This window comes from Megalobrama amblycephala, linkage group LG17, assembly GCF_018812025.1.
Source record: "Megalobrama amblycephala isolate DHTTF-2021 linkage group LG17, ASM1881202v1, whole genome shotgun sequence".
NCBI lineage: Eukaryota > Metazoa > Chordata > Actinopteri > Cypriniformes > Xenocyprididae > Megalobrama > Megalobrama amblycephala.
In genome coordinates this window covers 29,830,260-29,850,747 of record NC_063060.1, presented here as the reverse complement: position 1 = coordinate 29,850,747, position 20,488 = coordinate 29,830,260, and the positions used below count along the sequence as shown (strand labels likewise).

Here is a 20,488-nt window from a genome sequence, read left to right as displayed (position 1 = left end):
GGATTTATTTTATAGGTGAGCATATTTGTATGCAATAAATATATGTAATATTTAATTGAAAAATATCTGCATGTATACACGGTCAGGTATGTAAATATTCCAATATAATATAGGTAAATAAATGTGGCGTGTTGTTTTGACAGTGAATGTAGAGGAGTGAAGTGATTCTCCTGTCATAGAGCGACAGCTGACCGACTGACGTCAAACCCGGCGAATGCGCATGCGCACTGACACAACGTGCCTATGCTTCCCAGGATTTAACAACAACTGAACGTACACTACAGTTGCTACTCAAGTACGGGGCTAGTCTGAGCTATTCTGATTTATATAACAAAGTATACAATATTTAAAGCGTAACCGTTTTTGTTGAGGTATTAAGCGTCCATTGTAGAGTAGTTTGTTGTGTTTATATTCGAGGACTGATTATGGGGATCATAAAATAACAGCAACTGCTCGTTGCATCCGTAGAACTGGGTCATAAAGTTGGTATGTCCTCTCTGTGCTGGATTTTTTGATGGGGCTTTTAAGGTTAAAGATGCCGCCGAAGTTTCAGCTCCTGGCTCTGTTGGCCTTCGCCATTGCAATGATCTTTTTGGAAAACCAAATTCAGAAGCTTGAGGAGTCACGGGGGAAGCTGGGTAAGAGTCTTTCCATGAAGTATTTTGAAATCATTCCTAGACTAAAAATCAGCATAGTCTGTCGTATCGCTCCAGTTTGTTAACATTATCATCAAGCATTTTTATAAAAGTGTGATTTGTGTCCTCAGTAGTGTTTTTAGTGAGGTATTGGGCATTCTTGTGTATGTTTGGACTACATGGTCCGTCTTGTCTCAGGCAGCAGCTGCATTTTCATTTAAGCAAGATCCAGTATCAGTTTTGACTCTAGTTGTGCAATTGACATTTTCCTACGTCAGTATGAAGCAAGTAACTCTTGACCTGCACCACCGAACTACTGCATCAGAACTGATTCTAAAGACTGGGACAAAACAGGCTACTCAACTGAAGAAAATAAAAACAACATTATTTTGGATTAATCTATTCAACATGTTTGGCAGTATTCTCCTGCTAAGGTTACTGTGCGTTTGCCAGTCACTCAATATGGGTCAACACTGTCAGATAAAACATGTCAGTACTGTTTAATTTAGATTTGTTTAATATATATATATATATATATATATCAGTGGCCTGCAGTGGTGTTCTGAAATGAGGAGGCACATTTTTTATGAATCAAATGCAAATTCATGTGCATTACTCTTAACGTTGACACATCTTCCTTGTTAAATGAACATTACATTACATCAAAAAAGAAAGAAAAGAAACCAAATACAATTTTGTTATTTTACATTAACAATGTATTGTAATAAATGTTCTATTTATAAAAACCAACTCAATCTCATCAAGTTAGTGTTTTAATCATTTCTACATTCATTCCAAAATAATAACTAAAGGCTGGAACAATTTAAACAAAATATTTTAATAGTCAACTTAGGCTATTTTGGATCATCAGTCATGCTTCGTAAACACCGTCTGTCACAGACACAAAGATGTATTTTTAATTTCATCAAGCTGATTGCACTAAAAACCCCCCGCAGTCATCATGCTTTCAGTCCATTTCAAGTTTGATTTTGACGTGACATAAAGCGGTGATATCTAACTGTGATCTGTTTACTTACTTCCCACTTCCCAGTCTTCCCACACGTAAATTTTTTCATTCAAACTGACGCGCGGAACGTGCACGTCAACAAGAGGCGGGATTTATCACACAAACCAATCATATCCGATCATAACCAATTACATCCAATCATAGCGCGATGGAGACATTGCCTCCTCTCACGTGACTTTCCCCCATTCATTCTCAAATACCCCCCCACAAAACCCACTGCACGCTTTAGGGGTCTAATGGTTTCCTATGAGAGCAAAGGGAGGCATGACTCCTGCTGTAACTTCACCTGCGGGTGTCGCTGTTGGGCCGTGTTCCTTTAGAAATTCCTTTAGAAATATTTTTTTTGAGGAGGCACTGCCTCCCTTGCCTCCAGATATATACTTCAGTGATGAATGAATTGGGCTACATGGTGCTTTCTTTTTCACCATCTTGTCACAGCAGTAAGTAAACCTCACAGTATTGGCAAAATCACCGTAAACGCATATTAAATCTAATAGCACTTTAGTTCTGTTTAGTTCTGGTGTTTCTGGTTATTAACAAGAGTAGAATTACCTTAAAGGGGTGGTTCAATGCGATTTCACTTTTTTTTAACTTTAGTTAGTGTGTAGTGTTGCTTCTTGAGCATAAACAGTATCTGCAAAGTTACAGCGCTGAAAGTTCAATGCAAACGGAGATATTGTCTTTTAAAGTTATGGCAGTTTAATGCCTACAAAAACGACCGGTTTGGACTACAACGAGCTTGTTCCCGGGTTGGTGACATCATAGACCCTGCAAAACACGCCCCCGGGAGCATGCAACAAAGTGGGCGAGGCCATGTCGCGCGGCATATGGAAGCAAAAAAGTTGTGTACACCGGACAATAATAGAACCCATAATAATCTGTGATATTTTCTACACTGGATGCGGTGCTGAAGACAGCTTCCAGAATCTACACGAGTTTAATGCTGGATGGCTTTTACTGAATGCACAAATGCTATTACTGAAAGAAGCAATTCCCACTTTAAAAGCAGAACCTGCTGATTATCGCCCCCAAACTGTAAGTACGTTTTATTGTTTGTACATGTCTTTTAAATGCATAGTTCTGTTGCTGTTTTTTGGTTGCATCAAGGACGTAAACAAAGACCAACTCGTTTTTGCTTCATTAGCCAGTTAGCTGTATTATAGTGCATACTTCTCCAACAAACGCAAACAAACTTCTATGTTCATAGGCAAACAGTTGTTCATGCTATAAATTAAACGCTACCTTTACAAAAATGCTACCACTCAGTCATGTATTCGGCTACAGTAAAGCTTTAATCAGGATAAAACTGTATATTGAAAGCTAACAAACAGCAGTGACAGCATATCTAAACACTTTGACACAAATACTAAATGAAATACCATTCATAAACGTCCTTTAAAAGCCGGGATTGCGGTTCATCTGGGTCTGAATCGGGCTCAATTTGATACAGCAATATAATCACCATTATTTACATTTCCAACAAAGCCCACGTAACCGGTAAGAAATGGTAAGGGGCATGGTGTTTCCGGACGCTTCAGCAAATCACGATGGTTCTGGATACACTGGGCCAGCTAACCAATCTGAGCACATCGCGTATTTCGGAGGGAGTGGCTTCATAGAAGCAGGAAGTGAAACGAGCCGTTCGAATGACAATGGAAACAGAGGTGTAGAATAAAGGTAAAATATATGAAAAATACGTCTTTTAAAAAAAAAAAAGAACCATTAAGACATGTTAAACTGTGCCCCAAAAACACAATCATGCCTAGAAAAAAAAACACTGAACCACCCCTTTAAAAAAATTCAGTTTGGTGTCAGTAAGATTTGTTTAAAAAAAAGAAAAGAAATGAATTCAACAAAGATGAATCAAATTAATCAAAACTAACAGTAAAAACATTTGTTACAAAAGACTTACAAAATGTAGAGCACAGCTATTTTCAATGTTTATAATAAGAAGAAAGTTTCTTGAGCAGCAGAACAACATATTAGAATTATTTCTAAAGGATCATGTGACACTGAAGACTGGAGTAATGATGCTGACAATTCAGTTTTGACATCACAGGAATAATTATTTGAAATTGTAAAAATATTACTCTTTAAAGAAGTGCAGCCTCGGTGAGCATAAGAGACTTATTTCAAAAACATTAAAAACTCTTAACAACCTCAAAATTTTGAATGGTAGTGTATGCGACAGAGCTTGCATATCATGGCTGCGTCACAGAAAATGTAGAGCTTAGCACTTAATAAGAAATCCTTATGAATTTTAGTTGATTTTTATTTTTTATGTATAACTCACAAGAGCTGAGTGAGCTGGTGAAGCAGGTGAAAAATGGAATAAGAATCTTAAGAACGATGACTGACTTTTGTCAGATTTATAAAAAAAAATGTATTATAAATGTATTTATAAATATCTGACGTTGTACATAATTATCTAAGGAAGTTAAGAATATCTTCAGCCTGGTATTCTTAAAACGCTTTTTGCAATTCTGTCTGTAAAATTAAAAGGTTTTCTGCTTGTTACGTACAACTAATCAATTGAAAAGAGCAAGATCAGTTATTTTAAACATCTGTGAAGTACATGCATCAGCTGGGCTTTTGTATTTTGGTTGAGTGCTGTAATTCCAAACACAGGCCACATGTCTAACTAGTGAGACATGTCAAACCCTCATGCCTATAGAGCGATCGGATATGGGCTATTTCATGTCCCGTACAGGCTATCCTGAATGTTACTCCGTTTTGACTGTAACATATCACTTCTGCATCATGTCTGTTTCACCATACCTTCACAGAGGTATATCTGTGCCATACTCAAGTTATTATAATGCTTTGTTTGTTTGAATAAGCAACGTTCTTTCCACTAAAAATTGGCAAGCTGTTGTATAGGTTCCCACCATCCACGCTGAGTTACATCAGCTAACAGGTTTTTGCTCTATGAATAGTTGCACAACTGCAGAGGAATATGAGAGACATGTTAACAGGCAGAAAGGTGAGAGGAAGGTTTTCCATCTGGTTAGACCTGGAGAGAGCTGTCAGTCTTAGAACTGCATAAATTGATGATGTTTTTGAAACTGTCATCCTGTTGCACATCTTCTCTGTGAACAAATGGGGTCTTCTTTAGTACATATCTAGTGAAAACTGTTTTATTAATTGTGACTCAATATTTCAGGAGTGTTTTCTGACTATTTTTCATGTGTCGCATCAGTTTGAAATGTTGATTTATTATTTTCCCATTTGCTCTAATGATGGCAGCTGACATGCACTTTCACGGTTCATCAGAATCGGAAAAGTTATTTGATATCTAACCTGATAGTAGTTCGTCTCCATTTGCTAATGGAAGTTCTGGGATTCCCTTTAAACACACTTCAAATTGGTACTGTTTTTAGCCCTGATGAGGCTTTGAAAGAACATAAGCCCATGTGTTATGGCTTGGCACCAACGCATTGACTATTGTACATTTTTAGATCCCAAAATAGCCATGTGTTTATGAAGCTTAAAGACTTTGAAAGCACTGTTAATTGTCGAAAAGGTTTCAGAGCCAGCAGATGACATATAAACTAAATGGTAACACTTTGCAATAAGGTTCAGTAGTTAAACATTAGTTCATGTATTAACTAACATGAACTAACCACGAGCAATACATTTGTTACTGTATTTATAGTCTTCGTTAATGTTAGTCAATGAAAATACAGTTGTTCATGTTAGTTCATAGTGCATTAAGTAATGTTAACAAGATTTTAATAATATTAGTAAATATTGACATTAACAAAGATTAATAAATGCTATATAAGTGCAGTTTATTATTAGTTCATGTTAACTAATGTAGTTAACTAATGAACCGTATTGTAAAGTGTTACCAACTAAACAAACTTTAGTCTTTATATGTAATATAAATATATGTAAAATTTAATAAGTATATGTGTTTATAATAATCCTTCATTTATTCATCATATTAATAAATATTTATATATAAAGTCATCATATACATTGCTGTTCAAAAGTTGGGGGTTGGTAAGATGTTTTAAAAAAAAGTCTTATATGCTGATAGAGTTTCTGTATTTGATCAAAAGTTAAGTAAAAAGAGGAATAATGTAAAATATTATTACAATTATAAAAAAACAAAAAAACATATATTCTCTTTGAATATATGTTAAAATGTACTTTATTCCTGTGATGGTAAAAATATATATATATATATATACAGTACAGTCCAAAAGTTTGGAACCACTAAGATTTTTAATGTTTTTAAAAGAAGATTCGTCTGCTCACCAAGGCTACATTTATTTAATTAAAAATACAGTAAAAAACAGTAATATTGTGAAATATTATTACAGTTTAAAATAACTGTTTTCTATTTGAATATATTTCACAAAGTAATTTATTCCTGTGATGGCAAAGCTGAATTTTCAGCATCATTACTCCAGTCTTCAGTGTCACATGATTCTTCAGAAATCATTCTAATATGCTGATTTGCTGCTCAAGAAACATTCCCTTTTTTCAGATGCCCAATTACAGTCAATAACAACAGACTATAGTTTTTGTTTTGTTTTGGATATTATGTGTGAATAATGACTATTTAGTTGTTTCAGTTTGTTATTTGCCTAGTAGTAGGTAATAACATTTTTAGTTTTAAACAAGTTTTGATAGATTCATAAAATATTTGTGTTCTCTCTTTATTATGACAGGTAGTCTAATAAATTTAGCACTGTATGTTTTCATAGCATTCAGTTGGCACATTTGTTTGAAGTACATTGGGCAGGATGTGCAATAATGTGTTTTTTGTCATAAAAATAAAATAAAATAAGGATTTTTATCCAATTAATCGAAAAAATAATCGGCCAACTAATCGATTTTCAAAATAATCGTTAGTTGCATCCCTGCTTCAAAGCCCCTTTGAATACCAAAGGCGTACAGCTGGCTGCATTTCTTAGTTGATTTTTATGGCCTCTGTACACAGGACATACTTGTTTTTCTTTTTTACTAAGGGTGCTTTCACACTAGCACTTTTGGTGCGCACCCTGCAGTGTTGGGTAAGTTACTCTAAAGAAGTAATTAATTACTAGCTACTAATAACATCTTCAGCAGTGTAATTAGATTACTGTACTTATTACTCTCTCTAAAAAGCATTGCATAACTTATTACTAATTACATTCTAAATGCCATATCAACCTGACCAGTTGAACAAGGATAGACATGAAACTGCTCTTTTAATCCGTTTATCTTCATAACACAAATTTAAGATATTTTTGATGGACAGCAAGTTAATTACCACTGTCAAGGCCCAGAAAGGTAGAAAAGACATTGTTAAAATAGTCCACGTGACTGCAATAGTTCAACCTTAAAGGGATAGTTCACCCAAAAATGAAAATGTGATGTTTATCTGCTTACCCCCAGGGCATCCAAGATGTAGGTGACTTTGTTTCTTCAGTAGAACACAAATGATGATTTTTAACTCCAACCGTTGCTGTCTGTCCGCCGTATAATGAATGTCAATGGGAACTCCATCTATAAGAATAAAAAAAACAAAACATGCACAGACAAATCCAAATTAAACCCTGTGGCTCGTGACGACACATTGATTTCCTAAGACACGAAACGATCGGTTTGTGCGAGAAACTGAACAGTATTTATATAATTTTTTACCTCTAAAACACCACTACACTGTGTGCAGAATTATTAGGCAAGTTGATTTTCTGATCATATTTTTTTTCCAAGTACATTTTACCAATTCCAATCCACATCAATCTTAATAACTACTATTAATATTGTTTTTAATCATTTATAAGTGATACATAATTGTTCATGAAGGCTGGAAATGAAAAACGCCTTATATTCAGGTGTGCAGAATTATTAGGCAGGTTTTCTTTTACAGGCAAAATGAGCCAAAAAAGAGATCTAACTCAGACTGAAAAGTCAAACATGATTAAATACTCATGAGAAGGACGCAATACTAATGCAATACTAGAAATTGCAAAGTTAAAGCATGACCAAGGGACAGCAAAACGCTCATTGGGTCAGCGGGGTCATACAAAAACAGGTGGAAGAGAAAGGACACATGTTAACTGCAAAAGAATTAAGAATTAAGGTGAAGAATTAAGTGTGAAACCATCAGGAGCCCTTTAGTCTCCAGCGCCACCATTTTCCAGAACTGCAACTACCTGGAGTTTCCAGAAGTGCGAGGTGTCAGGATCTCAGAGACTTAGGTTAGCTAAAGAATCCTAAAAAATGACCCGCTCTTAATAAGAATCACAAGCTGAAATGTTATAAAATACATTAAGACTAGTTTTTATAGGCCTTATAGACAGACAGATTGAGAGTGACTCCTGTAGGACCAGCACCACATCCTCTTGTACTAATGTTTGAAGAATTCATCTTCCAGAATCTGGCAGTAAGGTGTTGGAGTTCACTTTTAGTCCATCTCTTATCCTGAAATGTCTGTCTTGCAGAGATGGACTAAAAATGATCTTCTAAAACTTACTGCCAGATTTTGGAAGATGAATTCTTCAAACATTGGTACAAGAGGATGTGGTGCTGGTCCTACAGGAGTCACTCTCAATCTGTCTGTCTATAAGGCCTATAAAAACTAGTCTTAATGTATTTTATAACACTTCAGCTTGTGATTCTTATTAAGAGCGGGTCATTTTTTAGGATTCTTTAGCTAACCTAAGTCTCTGAGATCCTGACACCTCACACTTCTGGAGACTCCAGGTAGTTGCAGTTCTGGAAAATGGTGGCGCTGGAGACTAAAGGGCTCCTGATGGTTTCACACTTAATTCTTCACCTTAATTCTTAATTATTTTGCAGTTAACATGATTCTTTTCTTCTCCACCTGTTTTTGTATGACCCCGCTGACCCAATGAGAGTTTTGCTGTCCCTTGGTCATGCTTTAACTTTGCAATTTCTAGTATTGCATTAGTATTGCATCCTTCTCATGAGTATTTAATCATTTTTGACTTTTCAGTCTGAGTTAGATCTCTTTTTTGGCTCATTTTGCCTGTAAAAGAAAACCTGCCTAATAATTCTGCACACCTGAATATAAGGCGTTTTTCATTTCCAGCCTTCATGAACAATTATGTATCACTTATAAATGATTAAAAACAATATTAATAGTAGTTATTAAGATTGATGTGGATTGGAATTGATAAAATGTGCTTGGAAAAAAAATATGATCAAAAATCAACTTGCCTAATAATTCTGCACACAGTGTATGTCCAACTGCCTTGAGTATCCGTTGTGTGAGGTCTGAATGCATTCTGACACCGGAAGTGATCTTTCGCACTCATTGACGTATACGCGCGAGAGATCACTTCCGGCATCAGAGCGCATTTTCAGACCTAATACATCATCTTTCTTGGTGCTCTGTGGCGTGATAGATCGCTGTAGCGCTCGTGAACCAACCATCTCTTCCACTTTACTATTTACAACACAAATAAACATGATTGAACATCCAAAGGTATGATGAAAGATACAGTACAGCTTACCGAAATCTGTATCATGTCACATGCAATCAATCAATCAGTGTTTCAACCGCAGAAAGGTGTCAATAAAACAGCTTGTAAAAATGTCACATTTAGCCTACCTCAGAAAAGCCATTCAGTGTCCAAAAACTCATTATTTAGCTACAAAAATGAACTTCGAGAAGAGCATTTTGCTAAATGTATGCACTATAGGCTATTGCATATTCATCATATTTGTACTTAACATGTGCTTCGATATTGAATGTGTAAATCCGTTTTATGGCAGCCACCATTTAAATGTTTAGGCCTACATAAAAAAAGAGTAGAAAAATAATTATCATTAAAAATGTATTATAACGTTATTATAAAAACTTACCTTATGTGTATTTTAGCCTATATGTAAGTAGCTTACAAATCAATTTTAACCTAATATTATTATGATGTACCAGCTGTGATTCCCTGTATAGTTTACAGCATTAGTTGAGAGAGATTTTTTTTTGAGGAAATTTGTCATGTACTGTACCTGATAGCCCCCAAATGAATCAATACTGAATCAAAGCTAATCAAATCACAAGCTTCTGAATCAAAATTGCATTCAATTGTGAAATTTGTCAATGCTCAATTTATGCTCAATTTAATCAATGCTTCAATCTAGTGCCAATTTATTTTTTTTATTTTTTACTTGAAGCAAATGTTGTTGTTTTTCCATTTATGTTCTTGTCAGAGTGCACCAGAATGCTTCGTTTACATGGGGGAGGATGCCCCCAAACCCCCCTGAAACTCTTTAGTTTCTACACGTCACCTTTTTCACCTCTCTTCACTTTGCAGATATGTTTATAAAGTTATGAATTTCTAAAATATTAGGGAAACTGTCATATTGCACTTGTGTAGGCTACTCGTACTCGTAGGCTACTCTATAGAAATGCTTCGATACCAACAATCAATACCGACAACAGAGCAAACACTGACCAGAATGGATAAATCACAGAAGGATGTCTATAAAGTAAAAGTTTTGAATTAATAGACAAATTAAATATTTAAAGGTTCCCTAGAATTAAATAATGAATTTATATTGGCATAGTTGAATAACAAGAGTTCAGTACATGGAAAAGACATACAGTGAGTTTCAAACTCCATTGTTTCCTCCTTCTTATATAAATCTCATTTGTTTAAAAGACCTCCGAAGAACAGGCGAATCTCAACATAACACCGACTGTTACGTAACAGTCGGGGTGTACGCCCCCAATATTTGCATATGCCAGCCCATGATCAAGCCATTAGACAAGGGCAGAACGTCTGGATGTGCACAGCTGTACAGCAGTAATCATCAGACTAGGTAAGCAAGCAAGAACAATAGCGAAAAATGGCAGATGGAGCAATAATAACTGACATGATCCATGATAACATGATATTTTTAGTGATATTTGTAAATTGTCTTTCTAAATGTTTCGTTAGCATGTTGCTAATGTACTGTTAAATGTGGTTAAAGTTACCATAATTTATTACTGTATTCACGGAGACAAGAGAGCCGTCGCTATTTTCATTTTTAAACACTTGCAGTCTGTATAATGCATAAACACAACTTCATTCTTTATAAATCTCTCCATCAGTGTGTAATGTTAGCTTTAGCCACACAGCATAGCCTCAAACTCATTCAGAATGAAATGTAAACCTCCAAATAAATACTATACTTACATGATCCGATGTATGCAAGCAGCATGCATGACGAACATCTTGTAAAGATCCATTTTGAGGGTTATATTAGCTGTGTGAACTGTGTTTATGCTGTTCAAGGCAAGCACGAGCTCCGGGGGAGGGGGAGCACGAGAATTAAAGTGGCCGCAACCTATATATCGGTGCATAGTTAATGATGCCCCAAAATAGGCAGTTAAAAAAATGAATTAAAAAAAATCTATGGGGTATTTTGAGCTGAAACTTCACAGACACATTCAGGGGACACCTTAGACTTATATTACATCTTTTAAAAAGAAGTTCTAGGGCACCTTTAACTAACTAAGTCACTACGCCACCCTGTTAAACAGGCAATATATTAGTACTTGTAGATTAATCCCCAACAAAAGTCACACAGTTACGTGGTTTTAAGAAGAGAAGGGCCTAGACGTGAATATTAAAAACAAAACTTTATTTCATCAGTCAAACACTAATTTAAAAATCACTAAAAGACTGTAGGACCCGGACTACAATCATGAAGCAGAGAAAACATAAGAAAGGAGACCGAGGCTTACCAATGGCAGAAATAGTCTGGAAGGAGGTCTGGAAATTTGAGTATGGAAAAGTATGGAATTTTGAAATGGAAAATGTGTAGGAACCCTGGTAAACACAATCCAGCGGGGGAAAGGGGAGCAATCGAACTCTGGTTTGGACCGGGCAATCGAACCAACTGTGAAAGCACCATAAGACACTACACTACTCCATTTCTCTCAGTCAAGCCTTGTCACTCTACCAAGGCTGTAAATGTTGTTGTGGCCTGATAATGTCACTTTCTTCAAGCTTGAACATAAAAATGACCCCACAGTGACCTCCATTTTTGTAGAGTCTCTCAGAGGCAAATCTGACTGGATTTATTTGTTCTATCTAAGGAAAGACTGTAATCTGATTTGAATCATTGAAAAGACATCAGTCAGAGTATAACGCGTCAGGCTTGGCAGCTGACTGCAATAAATCCCCATCTCCTCCTGAGCAGCTTGACACTTGTAGATATTAAATTTCATTCGCTCATCTTATTATTTTTGGCCTTTACTGGAACAAAACAATAACCTTTACCATTTAACATTTTTTGCACTGTCATTTCACATCATGAATTATGTTTTATATCTTTTTATTGCCTGTAAATGTATAATTGGGTCAATGACAAAAAAAAAAAAAAATCAGATTCTAAGTTTTTAAATGTATGTTACAAATACCATAAAATTTCAAATATCTATAATTTTGAATTTAAAAGCATACCAATCTTAGTAGAGTTGCATTCAAGAGATTGTATGTATGAATTACTTTTTTCTCGCATGTGTTTTTGAATAACATAATAGATCTGGACCAAAAAATAAGTGTCATAGGCCAACATTTTAATAAATGCTTATGACTAGACTTTTTTTGTTTCATACTTACTACTATTCTTATGGAATATGCAGATGTGAAAAAACACTTGAAAAACACTATAGCAACTGCAAAAAATCATTTTAAGTAATGTTTTCAGGGTACAAGAAAAAAAGTAACATTAGATAAGTCATTGTACTTGTGAATTAGGCGCTTATCAGAGAATGCAGTGTGTAAAGGCCAATAGAAGTGAATATCTGCAGTCATCAATAGCATCAGTTACACACAGTCAGCCTGAGGGCTCTCTTGCCGCCTGTCTGTTTTTAAATGAGCTCTTTCACTCAGCATAAAGCAGCAGTTGTGTGTCCATCAAGTAGGAAATAGGCAATGGTTCAGGGTGTTTTTCTCATTAACTTGCAATTATATTATTGCATTAGGCTGGGTATTGCACCAGTAATGAGATGGTGAAACAGTCTGCCACATGCACGTCTACCCATAAATGCTTGAACTCTGACTCCTCTATTACCTCAGAGTCAGACATTTTCCATTACAGCTCATCACACACAAAAACAAGTACAAGGTCAGAGGCACATTTCTAATTCTCTAGGTTTAGTCTTTGTTTTCAGGAGTGTTTTTTTTTTTTTTCTCCTCAGAATTTTAAAATATTAAAATGCTTTTTGCAAGAGTGACAAGATATTCTCTGTTGTCGTGGGAGAGTCTGACATCATAATGTGGCATAGCAACAGTTGTTGTCATGGATGATAGCAGTTGTCCACATGTGATGGCTAGAGACTAGGTGCTTTGACTGGAGAGCAGTGGGAGCTGAGCGGGAATGTGCTGTGGTTGGCTTGACATCATCACCTCACAGTAGCAGCTGCCCGGACTCCAGCTCACATTCACACACTACTGTCACCACATCGTGTACACTGTCAACTTTCCATCTCAAGACCTTTTCTGTTTCAACCTCTATATATATATATATATATATATATATATATATATATATATACAGCTCTGGAAAAAATTAAGAGACCACTCCAAGTTCAGAAATCAATGTTAAGTGGTCTCTTAATTTTTTCCAGAGCTGTATATATATATAATAAATATACATATACATATATATTATACCCAAACATCACTTCATACAGTGGACTACCAGACATTTTGACCTGTATATTAGGGGTGTAACCGTACATTTATTCATCCTGAACCGTATGATACGGATGTCACGGTTCAGTTCATGCAGTTAGACGCTGAATAGTCAGTCACAGGCGATCCACACTCCAATCCAGAAGGGGGCGCGCGGTAATGCAATGCTGTTTGCTAACCACCACAACAGGAGAAAGCATAGAAGAACAGATTTAGATATGCGTGTAATCTCTCAACCAGTGTTTCAACCGCGAAAAAAGACACCAATAAAACTGCTTGAGAACTATATCTCGCATACCATTACATTTACCTCAGGCGAGTCATTTAGTGTCCACAGCATGTTAGTTCACTAGAGAAAATTAACTCTTTAGGGGAGCATTTCACTAAATATGTGCACTATATCTTATATATTCATTATATTTACTTAATTATTTAATGTTTAAATAAATTTGTCATGAAAACAAGTTATGACAGTAACTGTGTACATGATTATATTTCAAAAATGACTTTTTACAGTTAGATTTAGAAGTTAATGCAAAACCTGCCTTATGTGCAGTTTACTTTTTTTTATTATTATTATTATTTGAGTGTTGATTATTATCTAAAAATAAATAGCAACTGAATTTAATAGTTTGGGCTCTGTTGTTAATTGTAACCTTTAATAGTATAGTAATGTGCAAGAAATTATTTCCTGTATATAGTTTACAGCATTATCTGAGATAGATTTTTTATTTTTTTTTATCCTTAAGAAAATGTTCATTATAATTGAATTTATTTAAAAAGAGATAATAAACCACTGTTCAATAAAAAAAGTATATATATATATATATATATATATATATATACTTTTTTATTGAACAGTGGTTTATTATCTCTTCTCTATATATATATATATATATATATATATATATATATATATATATATATATATATATATATATATATATATATACATGCATGTTCAGTCATGAAACTCTAACCGAGCGCTGATTGGTTCTTTTTTATGCCGTGGCATCAGCCAATCAGCCATATATTTTATCTATATCTATATATATTTATATATATATATATATATATATATATATATATATATATATATATATATATATATATATATATATATATATATATATATATAAAATACGTCTTACGCACGTTAGTATTTTCTATTTTCACACACACACAAAAAAAAAATTTGCTATAGTGTGTCAGTAGGAAATGCCAGTTTACATTTCCAGACATTCCTTTTGCCATGAATTGTAATGATCCAGTGAGATTTTTGTATGTACAAGGAGGGGAAATTAAGAAAAAAAAATAAGAAAACATAAATACATAAAAATATTATTATTATTATCGAATGTTAATTCCTTGTTGATTATATGTAATATTATAATATTTTATAATATGTAGAAATATAATAAAAGACACATTTTCCTTTAGGATATAATTATTCATCTATGCAATTCTGTTCCCTCAACATACAGTACTTGGAGTGTTCCTGTATGAATCTGATGTATTGCAGGATTATTTGCAGTATTTTGTTGGAAAGTTATTGAAATGAATTATGCAAAAATGATCTTTTCGTCTTGGACATTAGTTTGAACATCTCTCCCCCTCCTTTGCAGAACGAGCCATTGCCAGACATGAGGTACGAGAGATTGAGCAACGGCACATTCAAGAGGGGGCGAAGGAGGCCCTGGTGGAGGAGGACGATTTGGTGGTCATCTACAACCGAGTGCCCAAAACAGCCAGTACCTCCTTCACCAACATCGCCTATGACCTGTGCAACAAGAACAACTACCATGTGCTGCACATCAATACCACCAAAAACAATCCTGTCATGTCCCTTCAGGATCAGGTCAGTTTTGTATCATTTGTGCATGTTCACTGTTGGTGCCTCCCACTTGCAGCCATCCAAACAACAGATTATAATGCTGGAAGGATCCAAATGTTTACTGAAATGCTCCACACAGATTCTAAATGACACAAAGCATTTCCTTAATAGAGCAATACAGCAGATGTTATGGTATGGTGCCTTTATGGTATCCTGAGGCTTGAGAGGACTTAAAATGGGTACATTTCTATCATGAATCTCTAAGAAGGTTGACTTCTTTTTTCTTTGATTGATTTATTTATTTATTTATTGATGTTTCAGGTACGCTTTGTAAAGAATGTGACATTATGGAAGGAGATGAAGCCCGCATTCTACCATGGACATGTTTCCTTCCTGGATTTCACCAAGTGTGTATTATGCGCTCTTGTCATTCCCTGTGCAAACTCCCTCAGTCTGTTGCGGCCAATGTATTTGCATGAAAAATGCTCTTTAGAATTGTTTCAGGTATTGCATTTGGTGCCAGCATCACTGAGGAGTGATTTGCCAACATTCTGCAAAGGCATTGTGATTGAATGGAAGTTTTTTTACATTCCCAACAACCCAAAAAAAAAAAAAAATGTTGATGCTGCTGACTCCTGGTGGCTTTGCAAAGAATTGCAGCAAGCTTCTAGCAGCTGATTTTGAACAAAACAATCATATTGGTAGTTTCCAGTTTTCTGGGTCTTGCTCTATTTTACAAATCTTATGAAATTGCACCTACTTGCATAAAGTAAATATTTAATCATGCCTTAATCCCAAAAGCATCTGTTAATCCTACTGTAATAACACATTGTATTTACAAGGAATGATGCATGAAATACAGAGCTTGACAGTTCCTTTCCCATCTCTTTATCAGATTTGGAGTGAAGAAAAAGCCTGTTTACATAAATGTTATCCGGGATCCCATTGAGCGTCTGGTGTCTTACTACTATTTCTTACGCTTTGGTGATGACTACAGACCCGGCCTACGACGCAGAAAGCAAGGAGACAAAAAGGTGAGTCCGGTGTCTTTGGTTTGGGAGTTAAAGTTGTTTTGTTTACTTTTATTATTCCATTTTTTTTTTTATTATTCTGAATGTCACGACTATAAGGTACTGAAGTTTAACTTCACAAAACAAGTTATGGTGTTAGTAAAAAATATTATAAAATAATAGTAATATTATTAATATTACTATTTATTATTATTATTATTATTATTATTTCATATTACCATTTATTATGAAATTCAAATTATTATTATTAAATTTAAAATATAATTTTATATGTATTATATAAAATGTTATTTATATATTATTTATTATATATGATTTTTAAATACAATTTAAATATTATTAATATAAGTAATGTTTATTATAAATGATGGTATTTTGGACAGGTTATAAGGTGTTAGTAAAGAATATTATAAAATAATAATAATAATATTGTTAATATATTAACAAATATTGTTACTATTAAATATGAATTATTCTGATTTTCATGACTATAAGGTACTGAAGTTTAACTTCACAAAAAAAGTTATGGTGTTAGTAAAAAATATTATAAAATAGTCATATTAATATGTTATTAATATTATTTTTGAATATTATTAATAAACTTTATTAATAAATTTATTTTATTACCATTACATTTAAAAAATAATTTTATATTTATTATATAAAATATGTTATTTATATATTATATAATATATACGATTTTTAAATACAATTTAAATATTATTAATATAAATATTTTTTATTATAAATTATGGTATTTTAGACAGGTTATGAGGTGTTAGTAAAGAATATTCTAAAATAATAATAATATTGTTAATAAATATTGTTACTACTAAATATTATGAATAAATAATATTTTAAAATAAAATGTTATATTTATTATATAAAATGTATTATCTCTTTATAAATTATTATATAAGATTTATAAATGAAGTTTAAAATAATATTATAAAATTATAAATTATTTTTATAAATGACGATAAGAATATTTTCTTTGACCAAAAATTGTATTCAGATGTGTGCTTTTAAACTACCTTGAAAGCTGGCCCTATTAATTTATTTACTATATTATGTGCATTACTGTAACCATAATTTTTGCCTTTATTTTTTTTTTTTTTTGCTTGCTGTCAGTTATATATCTTATCAAATATTGAACCCAGAACATTCCTTTTAAAGTCTGTTTGTAAACTGTAAGATCTGCGTGCGTTTCAGACATTTGATGAGTGTGTAGCTGCTGGAGGTTCTGACTGTGCTCCAGAGAAACTGTGGCTTCAGATTCCCTTCTTCTGTGGTCATTACTCTGAGTGCTGGTAGGCTGTTCAGTGTCTTTACACGTATTTCGGGTATACCGCTTTTAGGGCTCTTGTAACATTTTATTAATTATTTTTTTCACAGGAACATTGGCAGCAAATGGGCTTTGGAGCAAGCCAAATACAACCTGGTGAATGAATATATGTTAGTTGGGGTGACAGAGGAGTTGGAAGACTTTGTTATGATGTTGGAGGCGGCACTTCCTCGCTTTTTTAAGGGGGCCACCGAGCTCTATCGGACAGGTAAGATGCAATGTCAGTTCTTAAGTGAATACGTAAAGCACATTAAAACTAACAGGATCAACTTCTATTTGTCTACTTCTAAAGGGAAGAAATCACACCTAAGGAAAACGAGTGAGAAGAAGCCACCCACCAAAGAGTCTATAGCCAGACTGCAGCAGTCAGACATCTGGAAAATGGAGAATGAGTTTTATGAGTTTGCACTTGAGCAGTTCCAGTACGTTCGGGCTCATGCAGTGAGAGAAAAAGATGGAGAGCTGTACCTACTGGCACAGAACTTTTTCTACGAGAAAATCTACCCAAAGACTACCTGAGACTCCATAACGCTGTATGCTGTGGTCAGAAACACTGGAGGAGGACACATTACACTGATATGTGCATTCTGCCTGACTCTTCTCCATCTGGATATGTACATTTCGAGCAGCTGAAACTAGTATGTGCCACAGGGAAGAGTCTTGGGGGCAATCAGCTGTCATGAGCTTTATCCTCCAATACATATCATTTCAGAGAAGGGTTAAATGATCTCAAATGAGCATTAAAAGTGACTGAGATCTTGTTCATGTCATTATTCAAGACAACCACCGCCTTTCTGCCATATGGGTTTTATACAGGTGCTGTCACATTTCTTTCTTTTATTTTTATTTAATACATTAATGGTTATTGTTTTGATTTTGATTTTTTTGACTGATTGATACTGTTTTGGGACTTTTTACATCCTATTTAAAGTGTAAAAAGAGTACAGATGACTACTAAACATTCTTGAAGTTCTTTATCAAGCTGAGAAAGTATAGTATTTTTTTCAGTATAGTAAAATGAGTACTTTATTTCTTGGACTTTTGCTGTTTATGGAATTTTTTGGGAAATACACAGATGTGATGTGGATGTATACTTTGTTAACATATATCTTGTCTTTGATATACCAGACTTTTTTTGTTTAAAATGTATCCACAATTGCTGTTTGCCATTTTTAAATCAGAACCTTCTGCCTGCCCGTTCATTTCTGCAGTTTTTCAGCTATTTCAGAAAATATATTTTTATCTAATATGTATGTAAATACTGGTCATTACAGTTACAGTTGGACCAAACATTGAAATGTGGGAGGATAAAGAATTTAAGATAAAAACAAACGCAAACATTTCTATATCTGCATGTGGATCATTATACCGTTACTGGTTCTTGGTAAGCAGCATTTTTTTTTCTTTAAAATTGATTTTATATATGAATTATCATGCTTTTTTTTATACATATTGTTCAAACATACTTTATTTCAAAGACTTGTCAAGCCTCTCATGGAAACATACCATTAGTTTGCTGCTTTATGATTTAGAGATCTTAGACTTTAAATGAGTTCATTGAAAGACTGTGCCTTTTTTTCCTATGACACAAAGCTGTTTTTACAGCCAGTGTAAATATGACTTGACATCTCAGCATGTAAAAAGGTGAGGAATTGTTTTACAAGGTGAAATGTTGGTATAGTTGTATAGATTGCCATTATCATGTGGAAATAGGCAACCATCATATGAAATTGTTTGCCTTGTTAATGGTACTACAAGAGTGGAACTGATGTCTTTTTGAAAATGGAAATTTGTCTCCTGAGTACATTATACAATTTCAGTTTTTCTATATACATGACCTTTATTAACCACACATTTGTGCATGAAATGGGTGCTGGATTGCACATTTGCCACTAAAATCTCCAAGACAAAATATAAGGAGAACAGTAGGTCTTTGTTATTTTCATGTGCTGCTTCAAAAAATATATATATTTTGGGGTTTTACAGTTTCTTTTGAATGTTTTTAGAGAATCAAAACCAATCTGTACTGTATATGAATCACTAGAGTACCTATCAGTTTTACTATCTTTCTTTCACAGTGCCACCATGTGAGCCTGTATTTGCTCTATTCTTTGTTTTTTCATTTTAAATAAATGAGACTCCAGGAGCTTTGCTCTTTTCTGCTGACAGTGCTGAGGTAGATTTGAAAACAGATTGATTTTTGGATATGTCAGGCATAATAAAAAGAGCTTTTTTTCTTCACTGTTATTCCCTTATCATAATTTTGATAAAATGGCACAGTAGTTTCTTTTTAAACTAAAAGGAAAAGCTAAAATATATGGAGGGCCTTAAGAAGTAGCTTTAATTATCAGAAAATTGTATTAATTGTCTTTTTCTTTTTGTTACTAACAACACAAACACAAATTAAACCTACACTACTGTTCAAAGTTTTGGCGTCGGTATTATTTTTTAATGTCTCGTATATTTTTCTCTAATTTTTTTTTGATCAAAAATATGGTGAAAACAGTAATCAATTTAAATGATTACAATTTAAAGCTGAATTTTCAGCGTCATTACTCCAGTCTTCAGTGTCACATGATCCTTCAGAAATCATTCTAATATGCTGATTTGCTGCTCAAGAAACATTACTTATCAATGTTGAAAACAGTTTAGCTGCTTAATATTTCTGTGGAAAACGTGATATATTTTTTCAGGATTCTTTGATGAATAGAATGTTCAAAAGAACAATTTTTTTTAAATGCAAATCTTTTATATCAATATAAATGTCTTTACTGTCACTATTGATCAATACAATGCATCCCTCCTGAATACATTTTTTAAAAAAAAGCAAATCTTGTCGGTGCCGATAGCCTTGTGGGCAACACGCTGACATATAGTACCGTTGCCTTCGGGCAACACGAGTTCGAGTCTCAGCTCGTGGACCTTTCCTGATTCCGTCCTCCTCTCTCTCTCTCCCACCTCG

At 34.0% G+C, this 20,488-nt stretch overlaps 1 protein-coding gene across 1 annotated transcript; it reads left to right on the top strand.

Annotated features, from left to right (window-relative positions):
- Nucleotides 1-198: 198 nt before the first annotated feature.
- On the top strand, nucleotides 199-19,767 carry hs2st1a (heparan sulfate 2-O-sulfotransferase 1a). Its single transcript, XM_048163199.1, has 7 exons — nucleotides 199-638; nucleotides 14,942-15,174; nucleotides 15,472-15,557; nucleotides 16,046-16,184; nucleotides 17,394-17,491; nucleotides 17,577-17,734; nucleotides 17,819-19,767. Exons 1-7 carry the CDS (start codon nucleotides 515-517, stop codon nucleotides 18,043-18,045), a joined length of 1,065 nt encoding a protein of 354 aa, XP_048019156.1. The 5' UTR covers nucleotides 199-514; the 3' UTR covers nucleotides 18,046-19,767.
- Nucleotides 19,768-20,488: the final 721 nt, after the last annotated feature.

Bases quoted from the DNA above. Each gene is read 5' to 3' on its own strand.
- hs2st1a (XM_048163199.1), top strand. From the start codon at position 515: ATGGGGCTTTTAAGGTTAAAGATGCCGCCGAAGTTTCAGCTCCTGGCT. The intron at 15,175-15,471 runs GTCAGTTTTGTA...TTGATGTTTCAG, and splicing joins TCATGTCCCTTCAGGATCAG to GTACGCTTTGTAAAGAATGT. The intron at 17,735-17,818 runs GTAAGATGCAAT...CTACTTCTAAAG, and splicing joins CACCGAGCTCTATCGGACAG to GGAAGAAATCACACCTAAGG.